The sequence below is a fragment of the Salvia hispanica genome, chromosome 3, assembly GCF_029641045.1.
Source record: "Salvia hispanica isolate PSC_SH4W2 chromosome 3, Shi_PSC_v1, whole genome shotgun sequence".
In the NCBI taxonomy this organism is placed as follows: domain Eukaryota; kingdom Viridiplantae; phylum Streptophyta; class Magnoliopsida; order Lamiales; family Lamiaceae; genus Salvia; species Salvia hispanica.
The window spans coordinates 59,686,839-59,711,036 of record NC_142694.1 but is presented as its reverse complement, the minus strand read 5'-3'; the positions used below and the strand labels follow the sequence as shown (position 1 = coordinate 59,711,036).

Genomic DNA, 24,198 nt, shown 5'->3' with positions numbered 1-24,198 from the left:
GTACTTATTTTAAAAATTTATTTATTCATTTTTTTTGGTTATACAAACTCTTATTATATACTTACTATATTCATTATATTTCATATTATAAAGTGATATTAAATTAATTTTTAAAAATTAATTATTCTTTTCAAAATTTAGTTAAATTTTGTACTCATGATGCACATAGACACCAATCCAAAACTACACCGTCATGAAATAAAAAAGTATATAGTACTCCTAAATAACATAGCAAATCGGTAGTAAGTTATAAATAGAAAAATTAAGAAAAACAAGTTGCTTGTAGATGTGATGAAGCATTAATTTTATAGTTCCACGTCAAATGAGTCGTACACAATTAATTTTAAACTATTGACCATAGTAGCAGTTATTTAAATGAAATTTATCTCTACGAAAAGTAAAAATGTGTAAAAGAGAATCCAATGCAGTTGGAGAGTCCTCGGCTTTGGCACCAATGCCGACCTATCCGGACTAACTTGCGCCTTTTAAGTGCATAGCACCTTTAGTTATTTCTATAGAAATAATTTATTTATTGATCCCTAAAATAAGAATTTACTGTATAATATACACTATTTAATTAGAATGGAATATTCTTTCATTAAAGGACAAAACAAATCAATATGTTGATGAATTTTCTTAAACATTAATTATGAATTACGCGGGGAAAATGGCATTAAATGTCCAAAGAATAAAGAGTGTTAAACTAGTGAAGCATTTTATTTTTAAAAAATGGATACACATTATGTCATTATATGTTGTGGGTGAATGAAATGAACTTTCTTTTATTTAAGCTACTATAGTGAAATTACGATATTTTCTATATTTCTCTTTTTTATTTCTTGGACTTTTTTGTGTTTTGATCAGGGGAGGGGGGGCTCTAAAATGAGTATATGATCGACTTTTTCAAAGACTATATTTGAACAGTTATATTAGGAATATTATGTTGAAAAAAAAAGTATTTTAACATTACAATAAAACGTTGCAATTGCAGGTTTGGAGTTATACATTTGTACTCGTTACACTGCTCATAAAAAATTATAGTACTACCAAATGAACCAAATGAAGTGTATCTATGAGTTGAGCACGTGTTACGAAATCCCAAAATAATCACCATGTTAACACGTACCGTGATACGTTGCATCGTCTAAAGTAGAGTAGTAATTAATCGAGTAATAAATTCTAAACAAAAAAAGAGGAACATTGAACTTTAGAGCATTAGCAGCGGTGTCCTTACGGACGGATGTCGTCCGTGCCGACGACGCGACATGCGCTGTCCGTCCGTGCCGACGGCACGACGCTGTTCGATAATAAGAGTACGTCCGTACCGCTGAGTAGGCTGACGTGGCGGCACGCGATTAGTCAACGGCTTAGCAGTTGGATTTTCCTTTTTTTAAAAAAAAAAAATTAAAAATAATACCAAAAATTTAAAAAAATTATTTTTGGATTCTGAAAAAATAGAGCCGTTTATTACCGTTTTTTTTTTATTTTTTTTTTATTTTTAAAATTTTTTTAGGATTTTAATTAATGTAATTTTTAATTTTTAGGATTTGAATTATGTAATTTTTAATTTTTTTTTGTAATTTGTAATGGTATTCCGGGTATTTTTAATGCATTTTAATATTGTGAAAATGTTTTTATTTAAATTGAATAGTAAAATGGTGGGACCCTTGAGCTTGTCCTTGCGGAAGAGCATGGATGTGGGTGTTGTGCTCTTGCCTAAGAGAAGGGAATAAAAAATGAATAAAAGTGGGCCCGGGCCCACATCCGTGCTTTTGCCAATGAGCACAGATGGGGATGCTCTTAAAATTATACTCTCTATGTCCTTGATAATCTGTCTCATTTTTCCATTTCGGTCGGTCCAACATAATTTATCTCATTTCACTTTTTATTATTTTTGATAGTGGACCTCATATTCCACTAACTCATTCATATTCATATTTTATTATAAAACTAATATATAAAATTAGGCAACATTCCACTAACTTTTTCAATTCACTTTTCACTACATTTCTTAAAACACATGCCTGATCAAAGTGAGACTTATATGGGATTGAGGGAGTAAATTTCAGTCAAATTTTGGTATTTTTCTTGAATTTTAAAATTTATTTAAAATATTACTAATTTTTTATTTTGTTTGCTATTTCACAATTCAATTCAAATATGATATCTTAGGCTAAACTTGTTCTAGTTAGGCAACTATAAAACATTTATGATATTTTAGATTACTTTTTAAGATTGTGGCAAATAGGATAAAAAATCACATAAAAAACTACGTTGATTTAGTATAGTGTCAAGTAAGCTAAAAAAAATTGCACGTAAATTAATTAGCTATGATGATTAATGATAAATAACAAACAAAATGTAAATCTAAATTTTAAGAATAATTTAAAATTTTACAAAAAATATCAAAATTTAACTAAAGTTTATAAAATATTTCTAAACAAACTGTTGCTATAGACCATAACACGCACTAAGTAAATTGAAAAGATCTGTATATAAATGGATTAAGGAATCTGCAGAGAGGTTTAAGGATAATACAGTCACATAGTAAGAAGTTTTATTTCGATTTTACGGATAACACGATTATATATATAGGTTTAAACAGTCGTATATAGGTTGATTAGTTAGTTTGATAGATCATCTAAAATTTTCAGTCCATAAGAGCATCCGCAATGGTGCTTAGGCCAGCCATAGGCCAACCATTCTCTCCCCTGCCACGTCAGCAACACTAAAAAAACCACCTGCCACATCAGATTTAGGTCAGCCATAGGCCAGCCGCAATAAAAATAATTCAAAATATACTACATTTACGGAATTAAAATTACGATTAAAATACGGAATTAAATTTACGACACATATACGGGAAAATTCATTAATTGCATTTAAAAAAGTTACATAGATAAAAAAAAATTACATGCATAATAAAGAAAAAAAACTATCGCCGTGCAATCCTCCATGCCCACAACTCTTCAATTATATCCTTTTGGAGTTGAATATGAGCATCCACTTGGCGCATGTTGGCAAATTCCTGAAGGCGGCCGGCTTCATCGAGAGGTACCCCACGTCGTACACTAGGGGTGGCCGTTCCGTGGCTTGGACCGGCTTCATCGTCACTGACCCAACTAGTCAGTTGTACGCCTTCGTCTTCGACGATCATGTTGTGAAGGATAATGCAGGCGTACATTATCTGGGAAACGCATCCGACATCCCACAAACGCGTTGGACCCTTAATTGCCGCCCATCGAGACTGGAGCACACCAAATGCGCGCTCCACGTCCTTGCGCGCCGACTCCTGTCGTTGCGCAAAGTAGGCCTTCTTTTCATCACTTGTTTGTCGGATCGTCTTCACAAAGACCGGCCACCGAGGGTATATCCCATCCGCCAAGTAGTAGCCCATATCATGCCGGTTGCCGTTGGCCACAAATGAGACGGCTGAGCCGACGCCCTGACACTTCTCGTTGAAGAGGGGAGACGAGTTCAGGACGTTGAGGTCGTTGTTCGACCCGACTACCCCAAAATACGCATGCCAGATCCACAGCCGGTAATCAGCTACGGCCTCGAGGATTATCGTGGGGTTCTTTGACTTGTAGCCGGTCGTGTAGGCCCCCTTCCAGGCAGTCGGACAGTTCTTCCACTTCCAATGCATACAATCTATGCTGCCTAACATCCCGGGGAACCCATGCTTCTCCCCGTGCATCTGCATCAAATTCTGACAATCTTCGGGAGTAGGGCTTCGAAGATACTGCTCACCGAAAATGCTGATCACGCCCCCACAGAAATCCTTCAGACATCTCAGGGCTGACGACTCCCCGATGTGGAGGTACTCATCCCACATGTCTGCCGCGCCTCCGTAGGCCAACTGCCTGATTGCCGCCGTGCACTTTTGAATAGGGGTGTGGCCGGGTCTGCCAGCCGCATCGTGCCTGAAGCGGAAACACAGATATCGACGCTCTAATGCGCCAACGATGCGCATAAACAACTCCCTGCGCATTCTAAAACGCCGCCAGAACATGTTGGCGGGAAACCGCGGGTTCTCTGAAAAGTAGTCGTCGTACAGCCGCTGATGTGCAGCTACGTGATCCCGATCAATCACTGCTCGGTGGTGGACAACTCGTGGAGGGCGAGTTATCGCCTGCTGTTCCACCATACGCATGTACCGCTCCATCCCGCGGTTCATGTAGGCATCCATAGCCTCGTTCATCCTCCGTTCGTACTCCTCAGGATCCCCACCACTACCACCACTACCACCACCGCTACCACCCGCGTTACTCATCGCTCGATGATGCTCTTGTACAGAAAGTTAGAGAGAGAGGAAACTCGTTAAAACAAGTGGTGCAAATGAAAATGAAACGAAAATTGCGTTTATATAGGTTTTTTTTAAAAATAAATAAATAAATAAATAAAAAATCGGCGCTGGCCGATCGCTGGCCGATCGGTCAGCGCTTCGGCCAGCGACGAGCGATCGGCCAGCCCACGCCGAAGCGCTAGCCGATTTCGCTCTGGCCGATTGCAATGGTTCGGCTAGCCGATCGGCTAGCCGGTCGCTAGCCGACCATTGCGGATGCTTTAAGTTGATTAGTTAGTTTGATAGATCATCCAAAAAATTTTATCCTTTAAAAATAGAAATTATTTCTATTTTAATTTATCTATTAGAAATAAATTTTTTATATAAAAGACTCAGTATCCATTAACAATACTCCTACTTCAAAGATACTTTTTTTTCTATTTCTTTTTCACTTTATTAATTATTCCATCAAACTCGTGCCATTTCAAAAATTTCTGTTTATAAAAAACAAAAGTAATTTGTCACTATTTGACCATGTACGAGTTTTAAGAAATGCATAGAAAAAGGGTTGAAAAAGTAAGTGACATGCGGGTCCTACTTTTATAGTTTCATAATAAAATGTGAGTGAAAATGAATTAGTCGAATGTGATGTCTATTACCAAAAATGATAAAAGTGAAAGGTTACAATTTTTAGGGACGAACGAAAATAAAAGTAAATGATAAATTTTCAGGGACGGAGGGACTACTATTTCCTACACTATTCTTGGGCCCGCACAACTTTTTATTGCATCTCTCACTCAAGAAATAGACCCCACAATTCACCGTCCCTTCTTTAACTATTCTTGGATCTCATTACTTTATATTTTTTTTTATTAATATATATAAAATCAAAGTATATTATTTTTTCAATTTGATTAAATTATGAGATTAATTTTAAATAAAATATTCACATACAAAATACTATTAATTAAAATTTTAGATTAATATTCAAATTAAATTCACATTAAATAAAAAACATGAACATTATTCAAATTAAATCTATATAATAGTAACAAATTATAAGCATGCTATTAGAAAAAGAAAAGCCCACAAAAGGAAAAACGAATGCAATAAAATGAAAAAAAATTGTAAAAATAAAAAAAAATAGTAATAATATGGAATTAGATTTTGAATTTATAATATTTTATATAAAATCAATTATTATAATTAAATACTCCCTTCGTTCCAGTTAAGATGATCCCTTTCTTTTTTTCACGTGTTTTAGGAAAATGATACTTTTAAATAGTTAAAGTGGAGAGAAAGTAAAGTAAAAGAGAGAATAATATAGAGGAGAGTCCCTTTTACATTATTCTCTCTCCTATTTTAACTTATATCCACTTTAACTACTTATTGTCATTTTTTCAAAATAAGTGCGAAAAAAATGAGTTATCTTAACTAGGACAAATGGACTATTTATTTATAAATATTTATAATTTTCAAATAGGATAAAAGAAGTCCACTCACAACACTCGCAGGGGAGGTAGTGGGCTTCACGAACCACAAAGAGCCACGTGGGGGTGGGGGGTGGGGGGGGAATCCTCGCCTCCTCATTGTTTCGTGTGAAGCTCGGCGAGACAGGGTGCTTGCAACGCGGCCCCTGCCATCTTGTCCCGTGGGATCAGGACGGAACCTATGTGCTGCGAATGCTCTTACCCTCCTAAAAGTTTAAGCATGAGCAGGACTCAGTCTCAAGCATTGTATACCAAATATTTTGAAGTTTATACTTATAACATAATGCAACTATAGAATTAGATTCATATTCAAAATATTATACGATGGGTTTATAAGTACTACTCCCTTTATTTCTTCATAGTTGAGGCAAAACTTTTCGGCACGGAGTTTTAGAAATGAATGTTAAGTGTGTTAAATAAATAGATAAAAAAGTAAGAGAAAGGAAAAGGTAGAAAGAATAAAGTATAAAGTGAATAAAGTAAGAGAGAGTAAAGTAAGAAAGAGAAAAAAGTTACCATATATGGAAATGACTCAATTATGAAGAAACGGAGGGAGTATAATCTATTATCTTGGATAATAATACTCCCTCCCTCCGTCTCAAGATAAGTGAGTCACATTCCTTTTTGGGATGTCCCACCATAAATGAGATATTTCTCTTTTTAGCAAAAATCATCTATGTTACTTTATTCTCTCTTCACTCTCTTACTTTTCTCTCTCATACTTTACTCTCTCCATTTTAACTATTTAAATATTACTCCCCCCGTCCGCGAATAAGAGTCCCGTTTTTCCATTTTAGTCCGTCCGCAAATAGGAGTCCCAGTTCATTTTTACCATAAATGGTAATCGGGTCCCACCTTCACCTAACTCATTCTACTCACATTTCATTTAAAACTATATTTACAAGTGGGACCCCTATTCCACTAACTTTTTTCCACCCACTTTTCTTAACATTTCTTAAAATTCGTGCCACCAAGGAATGAGACTCCTAATGGCGAACGGAGGGAGTAATTCCTTAAATGTTGTGCCCAAAAGAAGTGTTTCACTTATCTCGGTAATAACTTTTGTATCAGATAAAGATGTTAGAACAATTAAATTTTATTATATAGAAATGGTGATTGTATCTGGTTCATAATTACATATTCTGAGTAAGAATAGTTTAATGAGCTGACGACTCAGAGCATAGTTAAGCTCAAGCTTAATTACCCACCAAACCTCACTAGATTCAGGAGCACAGACGAATATCTATGGAACTGATCAGATCAAATTGGCTTGGCCCATTTATTTAATAAGTATTACAAGGGGTGTTTGGTTTGACAATACTAAATCTCATAATTAAATATGTATCATGTTTGGTTTATAAGATTGATCCCCACAACTTAATTATAGATGGATAGTCTCATGATAATTAGTCATAGCCTCCTTCCTCCAACTAAAATCATCTCACAACTTAATCCTAGATGGATAGTCTCATAATAATTAGTCATGGCCACCGACGCCACTCAAATTGTGGTACACTGAATGGAAATGGAGCTCAACTTTGATAGAAATAAATTTGTTACTAAATAATCTAACTATTGACTAGTATTTGACTAGTATGTATATACACATAGGGAGTGTTAGTGCTAAAACATAGTACTCCTACTTATAAATAAATAATTAATCAAGTACTTTTTTTATCCCACTCAAATGATTAACTTTTCTTTTTAATTTGTCCGACCTAAGAAGCTATTACTAAAAATAGAATTCATATATCGCTACTCTATTCCATCTCCCTTACTTTATTCGTTCCAACTAAAACACAAAATAAAATTGTGCGGGTCGCCCAAAGAAGGGATTTGAGATGGAGGGACTAGGGATGACTATTTAATTTGCATTATAGATCTATTATATATAGCTTGACTCAATTCTAACTTTACTAATTTGAATAATTATTATACCACTCAAAAATCATCATCTATTATAAATTATCCTTGTAAAAGTATTAATTACCGGATTTTGTTTTTCATAATGCTTCAGTTTATCTACACAGTTTATAATCAATCATGCCAAACATAACAACTAAATAATCCAAATAAACCAATTACTATATCTTATACTCAGTACAAGAATATATAGCTCAACAATAAAAGTTATTCTGGCTGTTATGGCTTAATTAATTCTTTATCAAAAAACAAATAATTATACTTCTAATAATACGACATTTTTTGTAAGTGTTATTTAATTACACTCCATTTTAAAACAGTAGTGGAGTAATTTTGACAATATTCCTCCTATCTCTTTCCTCCGCACTGAAGATTTACTATATTGTGTACAGAATCGCAACGAATTAATAAAACAATTCGTGGTTTTATATATTACTGAAATAAAATAATAATTATATTGTAAAAAATAAAAAAAGTTCAAATTTTGCAGAACCTTTAATTAATTTTAATATCATTCAGATAGTTTGTAGTAGTATGTTATGGTGTATATTCAAAAGGGAGCATGCAAAGCACGATTTACAATAGTCAATATTTTCAACTTACAAATTAAAATTAAATAAATAAATGTGAATGCATGGGCGTATTTTTAATCAAAGACGGATCCTGCTCATCGTTCTTATCCTAGACTTAGGAGTCTAATATTTTCCCCTTTATAGAAATAATTTATACACATTTAAAATTTACGAATACTTAAATAATGGAGTATAATAGAATATTAAATACAAAAGGAAAGAATAAAAGAAAAATAGGCTCGTGCAATGCAATCACTGGCTTTTGACCTTTGACTGGAGGCACGTGCGCGGCATCTTTTGACTCTAATATCTCGACGATTGCGGAGAAGCGCACGTGCACTTCTGTCTCCTTCTTGAATTAATTATTGTTAGCATAATTAATACTACTACTAATTGATTATTTTAAATTTTAATATGCTTATAATGTGATTAAATTATCATCATATTAAGTATTCTTTGATGCTTGCTAGTATATCTCTGCCATGTCAGCATCCATGCCAGAGCTCTTCACTCACCATTCATTTTATTTAAATATTTTATACTACCTCCGTCCCATAATAAGTGTTACAATTTGCCATTTCAGTCTGTCCCATAATAAAAGTCACATTTTAATTTTACCATAAATGGTAAGTAGACCTCATATTCCACTAACTAATTCTACTCACATTTTATTATAAAACTAATATATATATAAGTAAGACTCCTAATTCACTAACTTATTCAACCCACTTTTATTTACATTTCTTAAAATGTGTACTCACACTAAATGTGACACTTAATATAGGACGGAGGTAGTATTATTTTCTCCACCTCTATTATTAAGTACTTTGATACATTTCTATAGTTTATCTCTCCAAATAATGACCTGGACCGTGGGATATCAGGATTTGATGTCGACAGATGACACATAGCGTCAACAGAAAATGTTAACACAACGTCAACATTGTCAACCGATTAAAGTTGTGTTGACGTTATTTATCATCTATTAACATCAAATCTTGAAATCTGATGGTCCAAATCTTAGCATTCTTACAAAATTAATTTACTTTCTATTTTTCAAAGTTTTCTCATCACATATTACACTATTAATAAAATAATATTATTTTAATTATTTTTCTCTTTCTTTATCATAAATAAAAGGATTAACTTAGCTACTATTGTAAACATTTTAGGTTTTGGAGTTGTTTCTACGTAATTTGTTTTATAAAGAAAAGCTGACCCGGACCCGCATGTTTAGAGACACTTAAATTTGGCCCAACATTTTTCATGCTAAATGGAACGAAATTTGGGAAGTTATCCTTCTGTTTTTTCATCCAATCTTTCAACAATACTTCTCTATTTGTATTAATCAAAATTAGTCAATTATCACCCTCATCCAACAAAGCATGAAATTTGATTAAAACGTAGTAATATTTATTTAATCATGATTTTATTTTATATTGTAGTATCATATTAAATCTCATATTATGCGCATTGCATATATTGAATATATCTGTTCTTTGACACAAATAAAGCACAAATGACAAAACCATATAGAATATTGACATCCTCTATTATTTACTATTTCATAATTTATAATTTCAAGAAAAGAGCATTTATTAAAGTAATACTAAAAACACTGGCCTTGAATTGGGCTAAACTCCGAGACTTGCATTATGTACCACCTGAATTCAAGTTAGAGGCTTAATCAAATTATGGGCTGCGCTTTTACATATTCGCAACAAAATTAATTTTTACAATCTTAGCCCTTCATACAAAATTAATTTACTTTCTATTTTGCAAAATTTTCTCATCACACGTTACACTATTAATAAAATAATATTATTGTAATTACTTTTCTTTTTCTTTATCATACTTACTAAATTTTCACTAAAATCTATGTCAGCCTCAAAGTCTTTGTATTTGAGAATGGAGGGAGTATAAGATTATAAGAATTAACTTTAAGTTTATACTCTCTTCAATATTTTATTTTATTTTTTTAATATGTTTGTCAATAATTTTTTTTTTTATCTTTTATTATAACATAGAGAGAGAGAGAGAGAGAGAGAGAGAGAGAGAGAGAGAGAGAGAGAGAGAGAGAGAGAGAGAGAGAGAGAGAGAGAGAGAGAGAGAGAGAGAGAGAGAGAGAGAGAGAGAGAGAGAGAGAGAGTGGGGCTCCGGCCCTGAATGAATTCATTTTTTAACATTTTTAATAATTTTTGATAATTTATTCCTATTTTATACATATAATTATATTAAAGCTCTTATTAATCATATAAATTATCTAAAACAATATTTTTAAAACTATAGCCCTTACTAATATTGTTCATTTCTGCGTCCCCCCTGCATATTACTCCATATTTATTCATGCTCGTGCATGTTAAGAGTAGGTGTTGAAAACTATAACTAATTTCTAAAAAGAATTAAGTGAGGTTAATAGTCGATCAGAAAGAATTTACATTCATATCTTAATCAACAGGTGTTGATATTTTGATTCCCATGCGAAAGCGACATCAAGAAAAAGCTAACTACTACCTTGACTTATTTTTCCAAATACTATTTAAAAATGTTAATTGTTCGTAGAAATACGAAGTGCAATCAAATTATAGTTTGTCCCACAATTCGTAAATTCCTTTGAGCAAATGTATAATTTTGGTTTGTCATAATATTTCTAAGTCAGAGAATATACCAAGAAAATCCTCGTGATCAAGTCATATCTCCAATTTCTAAACATGAATTGATGCCGTATTTGGTTAACTTACGACACTAACAAAAGTTAAAATCAAACAAGTCCTAATAAAAAAAGTCCACCTTTCCCTATCTTTTTACACACAAATGATTTTTATTAGGCAAATGTTAGATTGAGGCGGAGATGGAGAGAGTGTGTGTTGCGATTGGAACGGAGGGGTTGGACGGCTTCTCGACGCTGCAGTGGGCCCTGCGCCGTTGGGCCAATCATCGCATCCGAATACTCATCCTTCATGCACCAAACGCCTCCTACAAACACTACGTCTACACGCCATGTATGATGTACTTTACTCATTCTTCATCTCTTCCTTAACCATAATTAATAACCGTTCCCGTTCACAGTTGGGAAGCTGCGGAGCACCTCAGTCAGCGAGAACAAGTTGAAGCTTCTCGACAAAACCGAGGAAGCCAAGACGGATGCAATCCTTGCTCAATACATAGCCTTTTGCGGCAAGGTTCAAATTTTTTTTTTTTTTTGGTTTTACAAAAATATGTATGAGTTGTAGTGATTATTTGAAGTGGTAGGTTGAGGCAGAGGTGATGAAAATAGAGATACATGATGAGAAGCCTTTGCACAAGCATATAGTGGAAGCCATTTCAAGCCTCGGGATATCCAAACTAGTCCTCTCATTGGCCTACATCAAGGCTTCATCACCGTAACGCACACTCTTGCTCGCTCTCTCTTCTTCGTCTTCTTTTGTTAGTGTTTATAGGTGGCGCGTCGCCTGATATGTAGGAAATCGAGGGGGGCGATAAGCGGGACGTTCTATGTCCTTCGCAATAAGCCTAGATCGTGCGAGGTGTTTGTGATATGCCAAGGCCAGAGAGTCGTTTTGAGAGACGAGGAGGAAGATGACAAGGGTGTTACGAGGATGTTTACAGACACGTCTGCCCCGGCCCGGTGGGAGAACTGCAGGGATGAAATGGAGCAGTATGCAGATGAATTGCTGTCTCTGCATCAAGTTGAAGGAGAGATGGATGTAGGTTGTTTAACACAAATAAGCATACCACAAAATATGGTAAGCAGGAGTAATAATTTTAGATCTTTCCTCTTTTTGACTTTAATTCCACATATTTCGCCTTCAATTTCTTTTTCTTTTTTGACTCTTGTTTGTGGTTAGGTATTCATAATTATGGTTTCTCATTATTTGATGTATGTCTAATCAGGGTTATATTATATATCAAACTAATTTTAAAAACGTTAGACGCCAAACGCATGATTATAAAATAGCGCGGAGTTCATTACCACTTTATTTGTAGTTCAATATAGAAAATTCCGAAATTTAAAAGCATTGACATCATCTGACATGATCAAATTTATAAAAATCATACTAGTATTTAAAAATTATGTAGGGTGCTGCAGCGAGAATCGAGCATCTCGAACGCACAATGCGGGATGCACAAGGCACAATCCAGCTGAACAGGAAGATAGCAAATATTGCTAAAGTGAGGCGCGAGAAGGCGAAAAGGGCGACTATCATATGCAATGCACGGGTAAAACTGTGCTTCTGAATCGTACTTGCAAGAAAAATAGTTCTCACTCCATCATTCAGAACAAAAACTACTATGTTTTCCACAGGCTGAGGAGCTTCAGACCTGCATCCAAGCAGAAATCGTAAAGAAGGTTGAACTTAACAAAACACTCGACAGCACGAGGGAGGAAATACTGGAACTTGAGTGCGAACTGCACGAGAAAAAAAGCAAGCTCGACTCGAATGTTGAGCTTCAGAAGGAACTCTCCCTCAAGCTTCATCAGTCATCATCTGCTAGAGCAGGTGCTGACCTTCAGCTAGAGAAGGCAGTCAAAACAAGAGCTGAAATGGTGACAGAAATCGAGGAGCTCAGAAAGCAGAAGAATGTCTTACAGCGCAGGATCGAGTTCTGCATAGAAAAGGATGCAATAGCAAAAGTATCAAGATCGAATGGCTCTGGATTCGGTTTCAGAGAGTTCTCTCCTGAAGAAATAATAGCTGCCACTGAAGATTTCTCAGAGCGTTTCAGGGTGAATCGTGGGAAGAATGTGTATAGGGGCCGAATCAATCAATTAGCGGTCGCTATTAAATTGCATGATCCAGCAGACGAGCAGTCCCTGGAAGATTTCACAAACAAGGTTATGTATAAATAAGCATAGTTGCAGAACTTGTATAAAAGAAATTACTTCATGGAAATGATGCTAACAATTAGCTTCGAATTGCAGGTGAAACTTCATAGTCAAGTACAGCACCCTAATATACTAGCTATGATCGGCTTCTGCTCTCAGCGGAGCTGTATCGTTTATGAGTACATGCACAACGGTACCTTACATGATGCATTGTTTTCAACTGGAAGAAGCTGGAAACGAAAGCACCAGCCTCTAGCCTGGCATGCTCGGGTACGTATTGCAGCTGAAATCTGCTCAGTTATAGGTTTCCTTCACAAGGTCAAGCCTAATCCAATTGCCCATGGTAACTTGAAACCCTCCAAGATTCTCCTAGATAGGTTTGATGTTGCAAAAATATACGGCCTAAAGTGTCCTTGGTCGTACGACAAGCCTGATATCACATTAGACATCCGGGCTTTTGGGAATTTGGTGTTGCAACTTCTGACAGGTAATTACTGGAGTGCAATAGGGGATCCTGCTGCAGCAATTGAAAATTTGGATGGTACGGCTGGAGAATGGCCGATGGATTTGGCTATTGAACTTTCCAATATCGCAAGTAGGTGTCTGTCTAAGAACATAGCTGAAGAATTCATCACAGCAATGTTGGTAACAGATATGAATGATGTAAAGAGAAGAGCTGACCAGCTAGTCGGCAACAGAGAGTCATCTGTGCCTAGTGAAAAGGCTGCTGGAGCAGAGGACTCGTGCAATGTCTCTGAAGTTTTCTTTTGTCCGATCTATCGGGTAATATGCCATCAGCTGATCGGACACTTAGAAAGAAACCATACTCTTTCATTATTCTCACTGCTTCTCATTTGCAGGAAGTGATGCAGAATCCACATCTTGCTGCAGATGGCTTTTCCTACGAATTGGAAGCCATCGAGGAGTGGCTGAAAACAGGACATGATACATCACCCATGACTAACTTAAGGCTGAAGCACAAGCTCCTAGTTCCAAATCACACTCTGCGGTCTCTCATTGAGGACTGCAGAAAAAAAAGATAGACTGCATCCGTATCGCCAAGGAACTGAAGGTGTTAACACTCCACTGTCACATTACATTCTTTTTTTTTCAGTGAAAATTATATATTCTGTGACGGGAGCTAGGAAGAAACCCCTACCTGTATATTAGACAAACAATGAAGGAACACTCAAACTGGAGAGAAGAACAATCAGAGTTAGGCATAAAAGTACTTTTTTTTTTCTGGATCCCACAACGAGCATTATATTTGAAGCACAGCATTCATAACTTGAAATTATATAGTAGAAGTTAGATGCTAGATCTCTTATAATTTTAAATAGGAACCACAAATACTTGGACAGAATTTGAAGTAATCCACTTTTGTGTAAGCTGTCACTTTGATTGAATGTTGAATGTCACTGGATCATCAGAGGAGATCAGTGTGCATTATTAGAGCACACATCAAGAATGTATCCAAACACATATTTTCATAATTGTTTCCAGAATAACAACATCAATTCAATGCACCAAACCATCAATTTTCAACATCTCGTCCAGACAAGTCAAATTCAATTACTCAAAATATCTTTCGCAAATGCTCGAAACATTTCCACCACACACGTATAAGAGGATGCCTCAGCAGAATCGGTATAGCTATATACGAAGTTGGGAAAATATAAACTGCTAATACTAACACTGAGAAATCTCAAAGAGGCTACAAAAATGTACTAACAATGAGCTTCTTCTTAAAGAGTAAACTAATCCATACTTCAAATTCTGTGAGTAAACAAGCAAGTTTGATTCTTTCTCCACAAATGCAATACGAAACAAATACAATGGTCTATTAAACCCAAGAAACAAGGATTATGTCAAAGCCACATGAAATCCCCAAATCAACGAATGCCCTAATGTAAACACACCAATTTCAATCTTCTAAGCTTATCAACACCATCAATGAAACAGATATTCACATCACATTAAACACCATATCCAAAATATACATAGCCAAACTAGTTCCACTATTATATAATCCCTAATTTCTTTGCATAATAATAAGCAAAAAACAGCTATTTTGAGGGTACCAAAAGCGAAGAAGAAGAAGAAGAGTATAAGCGCGCGAGGCGATCTTGCTGTTCGGCGTACTGGCGGCGGAGGTAGGATTCGAGGATCTCCATAACGCGGACGAACTTTCTCATCTCATCGAGGCAGCAGCTGAGCTCAGCTTCCCGTGCCCTAGCTCGCTCCAGCCGTGCTTCCGTCTCCGCCAGCCGATCCCTCAGATTCTCCACCGCCATCACCCTGTCTTCGTTCTCCTGCGGCGGCGGCGTCTCGAAGAGGTCATCTCTCGTCGGCGGCCGGTCGTTGCCGTAGCACATGGTTCAATTGCAGCTTCGTCGAGTTGTACCTTGATTTCGTCTGAGAGTTGTACCTCAATTGCAAGGGCACGACATAATCTATATCATTAGCAAAACCTAATTGACATTATTGCCCTTATATGACGTGAATATTCTGCTTAAATAAATCCAATCAATGAGCAGTAGTACTAATTAACGTTTTACCAATCCAAATTAAATATTATTTCTAATTAAACAAATTTAATTGTTTTATCATGAATTAATAATAGTTGTTTTTTAGGTAAAATACTCTATCCGTCCTAAAAAAATAGACTAACTTGTAAATGACACGGGCTTCAGTGTGCAATTTATAAAGTATGAGAGAGATAGAAAAAAGTAAGAAAGAGATGAGAAAAAAGTAGTGGAATGAGTGTTAGTAGATTATGAGGTCCACATTACAAATGATGTGTAAGATTATTATTCGTTAAAAATTTTCCATATTTAGACTTGGTTTAATTTGGTAGACTACCTAAAGACTAAAAATAGTCTACTTTTTTTAGGACGGAAGAAGTACTCCTCCACCGAATAAAGTTATGTGCATTTTCCATTTTCATCTGTCCTATAAAAAAACTAATAATAATATGGATCACACTATTCACTAACACTATATTTATCCTTCCTCGACCTGTCTTACTTTATTAATTTTATCTTAATTTTCGTGCCATATCATACGCCTATATTTTTTTGAGACGAAGAGAGTATATGTTTAAATGTCTTATCATAATGAACTCGAATCCAAAACTTTTGATTTTAGACATTACCACACTATCACCAACAGGCTCACACACCCTTGAATCAATTACCATCGAATCATATAAACACACAAAGAAGAGAAATTTAAAAGTACTATCCACTTTTGTTTTGTCAAGAAAAACATACAAATTGAATTTCCTGTACATGAGAGCAAAGTACACAAAAAGAGTGATACAAAAACCAAAAAAGAGTCAAGAGGAAGAAGAGGAGTTATTACTCGAGGAAAAGCGAATCCCAGCTCTAAGGACCTGGTATTTCCTACTCGGATGCATGCAAGAGAAGATAGAAGTCTTAGGCTTCTTAGATTGCGACTTACTCCCAAAGATGAAGGAACTAAGTGGCACCTTACTCTTCCTCTCCGACCGCACCGATTGTATCCCAAACTCTTCATCAAGCAGCGTCATCGTTTTTTGTATCTGCAGCTGCAGCATGCTTACGTGGTCGAGCCCCGCCTCCAGCTCCTCCCTCACCTTCTCATTCTCCTGCTTCATGTTTAGCACTTCCCCTTGCAGCTTGGCCGCCTGGTGGCTGCCGAATCTGATCTCGTCCCACTCCACGCCCTCCCTCAGCGCCTTCGTTATCTCCTCTTGTATGTTACACAAAGACGAGGATCTGCTCCTGAGTTCCTCCTTCAGCGGCACGCTCTGCTCCAGCCACACTGTCAGCTCGCTCTCTATATCCCTTAAATGCTTGAAAATTGGCACCACTTCCGATTTCAGCTGCTGCGTCCCGTCTGTCTTGCGCCTCTCACGCAGCTTCGACATCTCCTCGTCCAGGTCCCTCACTTCCGTCTTGAACTTTTGTATTTGGTGGAACGCGGTGCTGAATCTGAACCAGAAGTCCAAGTTCTCGTCCAGTATCGCGTCTATGTCTGCCCGGAGCTTCTCCTCGACCAGCGTCAGCGAGGGGCTCCTTGCCATGTACACTGTCGCTGTCTCGTTCTTCTCGTTCATGTCCTTTGTCACGCTTGCGCCTTCCTCTTCTTTATCATTTTCGGAGATCTCTTCGTTGAGCCTTCTGCGGAGGTTCGTGATTTCTTGGTCTCGTCTTGAGATGGCTTTCCTGAGCTCCCTCATTTGTATGGTGGTGTCGAAGTGGCTGTCCCTTTCCTTCATCTCCACCTCGTTCAGTCTCTTCTTCACCTCTTTGTAGTTTCTTAGGATTGTGGTGTATTCTTTTAGGAGGATCTTCTCTCTATCCTCCATTCCGCTGAGGAGAATTTGTTGCCAACTGTAGTCGTCTTCTTCTTTCTCCTTCGCCTCGGCCTTGGCTTTGTGTCTTGGAGAATTTTCGGATTCCTCCTGCAGTATCTTTTGTATTGTTTTTCGCCCCGAGAATGATGTTGCCTTTCTTACCACGTTCTCCGCGTGTTCCTTCTCTTGCGTGGATGTCAAACTTCTTCGCATCTTCTTCACGTTTACTTCCTCTTCTTCTTCTTCATCTTCTACACTCGGTGCTTCTCTTACATCTTTAAACTCATCTTCATCTTCTTCTCCTTCGTCTTCTTTCACACTACTATGTTTTGTCTCTGTGGCGCGGCCACCATCATCTACATCAGCCTCCTCATCTCCCTTCAAACTGTTGGGCATCTCATCCTTGGCCGGTTTCTCATCCTCGACATTGCTTGACAGATTATCATCGACATCTGTCAATTGTTTCACAACATCGGGAGAAGGCTCAAGATCATCGTCGGGCTTGACACTCGTGAGCTTCTCCGCAAGAGTATCGATGCTGGTTTTGGCCTTGGCGAAATTGGTTTGAAGAGTATTGTTGCGGCTCTCTACATTCTTATTCAAATCTTGCACCTTGTTCAGCTGCTCCTCCATCTGAATCACCTTGGAGCTCAGCCCCTGAGTGTCCCCGCCGAGGCTCTCGTTCTCCTCCTCCAAGCTCCTGATCTGCGTGTTAAGGTCATCGTTCTCGGCCCTCAGCGTGTTGACAAGAACCGTTTGAGACGACACAGCCGTCTCTAACGTGATCACCTTATTCACCAAAACATCAATCTTTTCTGCTAGCTGAGTGGCAGAGAGACTAGCCAACGAGTTTGTGTCCAAGTTCTCCTCTAGTTTCTCGGGCAGCTCCTCGAGCTCTTTGGTCTCCTGCAGCAAAGCAGCCACGTCTTTACTGAACTCACGTGATGAATCCTGTGCACCATCTGTTTGCTCGAGACTGTACTTCTCCCTGAGAGACTGCAATCGCTCACACGCGGCCTCAATCCTCTCGTACTCATCCATCGCTTCGATAGCAGTCTTCTCCTGCTTCTCCTGCAGCATGGCCAAGGTCTCTTGGCATGACTTGAGAGCCGCCTCGGCCATGAGCGTCCGAGCCTCATCATCTTCGATCACAATATCCATACTGAACTCATCTTGTAACCTAGATATCCTTTGCTGCATTTCCATCACCTGGCTCTCAATTCCCCAATACTTACCAATCCCACTCTCGTAAGAGCTCTTCACAAACTCCTTCATAGTCTGCAACGACAGAATCTCCTTCTGCAGCTTGTTGATCTCTTCAACTGCCTCCTCCTTGGTGAGGCCGGACTCGACAACCGGCTTCTGGCGCGTATGAGCCGCCTTCATCTTCTTGGCCTGGACCTGCTTGGAGGCCTTGGAAATGATGGTCTTGAGGTCTCTAATGGGAGCCTTGGGGACTTGGGGGATCTTGGACATGTTGATCTCCGGGACGACGAAGTTGTCGGGCATCTTGGGGAGGACGTCGTCGTCGTCCGCCATGCCAAACTGGACCTGCTCGGGGAATACGGTCGCAATGGTGTGGTTGGCATTTTGGAAATCTTTTGATAAAAGGTCGTAGCGGTCAGCTAGGGATCGGAAGACCTTGTAGGCCTCCTCCACGGCGCAGATGAGCTCGGGCCGCCTGCGGTAGTACATCTCCGCCCTCTTCGCGAACGAGTCCCCATCGCCTTCTATCAACTGGAGCATGCCATGTACCTTCTCTTCCATGTCTGCACACGCAACAACAGAGTTGTGATATATGCAAAACTCATTCTTATACTATGCAGAACTCTATATTATTGCAAAACACAAAACCACACTACGAAGATCATTTTTTGATATTACCAATATCATTCTTAGTCTGTATTTAGGTCATCATATTAAGCATGACCATGCTATCAGACCTAAAATGATTTTACAAAGACGTCTGTATTTTTCATATTCGGATTTTATAAAATGACCTAAAACAAACTAATCATGACGGGTTCGACAGTTCGGCACTAGAAATTAGTTCGACATTATAACCCCACAACAACAAATACTATTTATCTTGATCATGATCAACAAATGCAATAGTAATAAAATTGTATATGGTGTGACCTTGTAGGCTCTGTTCGAGCCATTTGGATTGCTTGGTGCGAATGTGGCTGGCCCACCACCAGGAATAAGCATGGTTCGCAGCTCTCTGCAACATCTCTGATCTCTCCCTTCTTACACGATTGACATGGGACAGATCAACAACAATCAAACTCAAAAATACGTCTCTGTTTTGTTTTTCATCACAATTTTGGGTGAAGACATCACGATTTGGTTGAACGGTTAGGAGGAATTTTCGGTGCACAATCTATTTTAAGAATCTCAGCTTCCACATTAATATAACAATTTTGCCAACGTGACACCCATTGCCATTTCAAACAAGCTGGCACCTCTTTTTGCCTTTCCACACTTTCTCCACAACTCATTTACACCCATGTATACAACACTTTCTTGTACGAATTCTTTTTTAATTTTTAAATTTCTTTTTTTTTTTTTTTTTTTTTATTATTATTTTGCTTTCAAACTCATTAAGGTAATGTTAAACCGATTATTATTTGGTAATAAGATTGTAGATGAAACATGATATGTAAGTATGTAACATAAATCTAGTTAGGAATGATGAATGCAGAAACGAATTTGGCAAAATAATGATACTCGACATATATATCAAGTATGCGTATCGACGTTTCGATTCCATTTGATTTAGCTCACTTTTGAGTAATTAGTTGAGTATTATAACTTCTGCAAAAATGCAAGTATTTTGCCAAAGATGGCAATCACATACTCTACTTACTCTAAGCTACATTAATTAATACATAAATTTTTTTTGTTTCAAAAATTAATACATAATTTAATTTGTAAAATATTTCCCGTTTAACAAATAAATCCTACTCTGAGCTATATTAGGTACACAATTTAATTGGAAAAATATTTCTCATTCAACCAATAGATCACGTGAATTGCATTGGAATAAAATCGGGAGATGAAGAGTTTTGACATCACGAAGGGCACAAAGCCCATGCACTACTTATAATATGACTGCTGTGGAAAATAGGGAGGAGTAGTTGTAATTATTGAAGAGTTTGTAGTCGGTGATAAAGTTGAAAAATGTATAATTAGTTGCTCACTTCAACGTGAAAATAGAATATTTTGCATAAATTATTATCATGACACATTGACACCAAAATGTTACTGCTAAAGCGTTTTTATTAATTCAAAATTTATTGGAAAGCGAAAAACAAAAGGTGTACGGGAGCTTACACACAACATAATTCAAAAAATAAACTCGTATAACGACTTGGATTTTAAAAGAGGCATACTAAAAATCAATGTTGGATGTATCTCGCACGTCAATCAATTTAAAATATTCCATCCATCCCATAGAAATAGATTATTTGAGATCGGTACGAGTTTTAATATTTGGAGTAATTGATAAAGTAAGAAACAAGAAGAAAAAATAGTTGAAAATTCTATAGTGGATTGTGGAGTCATAAATAATAAAGAAAAAAGAAGAAGAAAAATATTTCCATAAATAGATTTAAATTATTTCTATGAAATGGACGAAAAAAGAAAATACGATATATTTCTATAAAACGGGGGAATATGAAATTATTGGAAGAGTGGGACTACTTTGCTAATAATCTATCATGAAAGATTCACAAAATATCAAGCAAATTCTGCCAACCAACCAAGAATTTCTCTGCACATGTTTCCTTTTCACAGCTTTCTAGATTAACTAGCGGACACCGGTCCTAGATTAACAGAAAGCGTCCCTTGATAGAAATGTTAGACTATAAAGTAAAAGGTAGGTTTTTTTTTTTTTTTTCCCTAATGAGTTGCCTCAAAAGGTAGGTTAGACTAGAGATGCCCAAGGTTTTCGGTTTCGGCGGTTAATCGTGGAACCGTAACCACCGGTTCCGGTTTCTAATCTGAACCGTGACTTTTTTCTTGAACCGGAATCGCCATATTTTGAACCGTGGGCCGGTTCCGGTTTCAAATTTTACGAACCGAAACCGTGTCGGAACCGTCGGTTCCAAACCGGAACCGTGAAAAACCGTCGGAAAACCGTGAAACTAAGCCGGAACTTTGAAAAACCGCCGGAAACCGGCGGTTCGGAACCGTGAAAAACCGTTAAAAACCGTCGGAAAACCGGTAGTTCCAAACCGGAACCGGAACCGCCGGTTTTTGAACCGGAACCGTGAAATAGCCTCACGGTTCGGTTCCGGTTCCACATTTCCCGAAACCGGAACCGGCGGTTCCGGTTCGGAACCGCCGGTTTACGAACCGTGGGCATGTCTAGGTTAGATACTAAGACTCTATAGTGTTTTCACACTAACATTATGACTGATAATTTTTGACCTGATACAATAATCTGATACAAATTCGTATAAAAATAATGGATTTAGTCTAATTTTATTGAGTTCGTATTCTTATTGGGTTGATCCGTTAAGAGCCCAAAAATCTTAAGTTGGGTTTGGGTTAAATGCGGATAACCAATTAAGAAATATTATTATTCTTTTAAATAATTCTTTACTTTAGTTATTTAATATTTTTTTAAATCGGGTTTTAATCTTGAAAAGTGAAGTGAATTTTTATCATGTAAATTAAGTAAAAAGAGCCATGCTTTCATATTAGAGTGGAATATTTTATTAAATTCCCATGTAATAAAAATGAATTAAAACCATCAAAGTAAAGTAAAAAGAATCATTAAATATCACTGGAAAAAAATGAATCGTTGGTAACTGAATTTTAATTTTTATACTCTAGCTATAGTTTTAACTTTAAATATTAAAAATATTAAATTGAGCCCAAATCCTTCTCGTTTCATTTTTCACGTCAATATTTAGTCTTCGTATTATATTTTCTTGTACTTTAGTAATTTTACTGTTAGCTTACGATTATATACATTTTACCGTTATTAAAGTTAGGAGTTTTTAATTACATTACCTTTGTAATTTATTAAATTTAATTATTACAATTATCAATACATTTTTTCTTTCTTTTACCTATTGTTATTTAATTTACGTATTTTTTTTATATCATCCTATTCACCATATTGGGTTAAAACATATTGGGCTAAAATAGGATAGTTAGGAATTGCGGGCTAAAATAGGATAGTTAGGAATCTCCGTTTATGTCGTTATGGTTAGTGTTCTTTCATGATAGAATATGAGAAATAATCATTTATTGCTTAACGGTTGCGGGGTGACCTTTTCTGTATACACATTAATTAGAAAGAGTATAGTGTGTCGTTATATGTCATTGGTTGACCAACGACTTTTCTGAGCTACAAATTAGTTAACTGACAAATGATGGAAAATGTTTGTTATCATTAACGTTGTCGAATGATATTTTTGTCATAAAAGTAGTTTCGGCATTTGTGTCGTTATTAGTTGGTTGTTGGACCTGGCCATGCAATAACCTGTCTATTTTCACGACAAAAGATAGATAATCTTTGGTTATACTGTTATATATTATCGAGTACTTATTATACATACTCAACGAATCTAAAATAAATATACAAATAATTTATTAATTTTAATACAAACTATTTCACTATTTATACCATTATATATTATCGAGTAATCATTATATACATGGAATGAATCTATAATAGTAAATAAATAATTTATGTCTTTTAACATACAAACTATTTCATTGTTTACACTAATATAGAGTAATCATTATACACACACAACAAATTTATAATAGAAAATAAATAATTTATATCTTTTATAAAACAAACTATTTCATTTAGTAGAAGATATATTGGTACACAATGTTCAACACTCCCATTACAAATACTAGAAAAAATCAATTATTTAAAATTATACGAGTACATCTTAAAAAAAGTGTATTCTATTTTATCAGCGTATATATCTCTATTTAAATTCATATTTTGTCTCTATCTAATCCTTATTCAAAATTACATTCCTTGAAAAAATATGGGTCCATGAGGGAGAGAAGTTGTAACTGAAATTATATACCTGAAAAGCAACATCAATTAACTCTATTCCTATCTATATTCCGTCTTGTTATGAAATAAATAATATTTCATGGGAAAACGACAAACTTCTTCATCATGTTAACTCAATGCATACTCAGATTTCGTTGAAATGCTTGAGTTGTAACTGCCATGCAAACATATATCCCAATGCAACATTATTATTATTAATATAAATGGTATCTCTCTTTTATATACGGAGTGTGAATTATCAAAGTGTTATGTATTGCTCTTTCCCTTATTATGTGACCCATTTTTTTCGTTTTCATTCGTCCCTTATTAATTGTCCAATTTTATTTTTGCTACTTTTGATCGTGAACCTCACATTCCACTATCTATTTTAGTAAATCTTTACACCCCTATACATCAATTTATTTACCACTTATACCACTACAATTAACAACTTAAAGTGGACCCCATGATCCACTAACTTCAATTCCGTTACTTTTTTCTTCCATCTCTCTTACTTTACCAAATTATGCATTAAAACCCGAGCTGTTTCAAACCTTCCTATTTTTAGAAAACGAAGGGAGTATTATAGAGTAATCATTATACACACACAACAAATTTATAATAGAAAATAAATAATTTATATATTTTATAAAACAAACTATTTCATTGGCAGAAGATATATTGGTACACATTGTTCAACACTCCCATTACAAATACTAGAAAAAATCAA

General features: G+C 36.3%; 3 protein-coding genes across 3 annotated transcripts; 1 reads left to right on the top strand and 2 right to left on the bottom strand.

The window, feature by feature from the left end:
* The first annotated feature begins 11,038 nt into the window (after positions 1 to 11,038).
* LOC125215341 (U-box domain-containing protein kinase family protein) lies at positions 11,039 to 14,385 on the top strand. Its single transcript, XM_048116728.2, has 8 exons — positions 11,039 to 11,272; positions 11,340 to 11,452; positions 11,523 to 11,653; positions 11,734 to 12,016; positions 12,351 to 12,491; positions 12,577 to 13,107; positions 13,195 to 13,881; positions 13,959 to 14,385. The coding sequence occupies exons 1-8, from the start codon at positions 11,122 to 11,124 to the stop codon at positions 14,139 to 14,141; spliced, it is 2,220 nt and encodes a 739-aa protein (XP_047972685.2). The 5' UTR covers positions 11,039 to 11,121; the 3' UTR covers positions 14,142 to 14,385.
* Positions 14,386 to 15,052: 667 nt separating this feature from the next.
* On the bottom strand, positions 15,053 to 15,547 carry LOC125215342 (protein SKIP34). The gene has a single exon (XM_048116729.2). The coding sequence runs from the start codon at positions 15,471 to 15,473 to the stop codon at positions 15,165 to 15,167; it is 309 nt and encodes a 102-aa protein (XP_047972686.2). The 5' UTR covers positions 15,474 to 15,547; the 3' UTR covers positions 15,053 to 15,164.
* A 771-nt stretch (positions 15,548 to 16,318) lies between these two features.
* Positions 16,319 to 19,796, bottom strand: LOC125212770 (kinase-interacting protein 1-like). The gene is made up of 2 exons (XM_048113020.2): positions 19,577 to 19,796; positions 16,319 to 19,206 (listed from the first exon to the last, which is right to left on the bottom strand). The coding sequence occupies exons 1-2, from the start codon at positions 19,668 to 19,670 to the stop codon at positions 16,436 to 16,438; spliced, it is 2,865 nt and encodes a 954-aa protein (XP_047968977.2). The 5' UTR covers positions 19,671 to 19,796; the 3' UTR covers positions 16,319 to 16,435.
* Between the last annotated feature and the right edge of the window lie 4,402 nt (positions 19,797 to 24,198).

Coding starts and splice junctions, on each gene's coding strand:
- LOC125215341 (XM_048116728.2), top strand. CDS start 11,122: ATGGAGAGAGTGTGTGTTGCGATTGGAACGGAGGGGTTGGACGGCTTC. Junction 11,453..11,522: donor ACATAGCCTTTTGCGGCAAG/GTTCAAATTTTT, acceptor TTGAAGTGGTAG/GTTGAGGCAGAGGTGATGAA. Junction 13,108..13,194: donor TGGAAGATTTCACAAACAAG/GTTATGTATAAA, acceptor TTCGAATTGCAG/GTGAAACTTCATAGTCAAGT.
- LOC125215342 (XM_048116729.2), bottom strand. CDS start 15,473: ATGTGCTACGGCAACGACCGGCCGCCGACGAGAGATGACCTCTTCGAG.
- LOC125212770 (XM_048113020.2), bottom strand. CDS start 19,670: ATGTTGCAGAGAGCTGCGAACCATGCTTATTCCTGGTGGTGGGCCAGC. Junction 19,207..19,576: donor GCTCGAACAGAGCCTACAAG/GTCACACCATAT, acceptor TTGCGTGTGCAG/ACATGGAAGAGAAGGTACAT.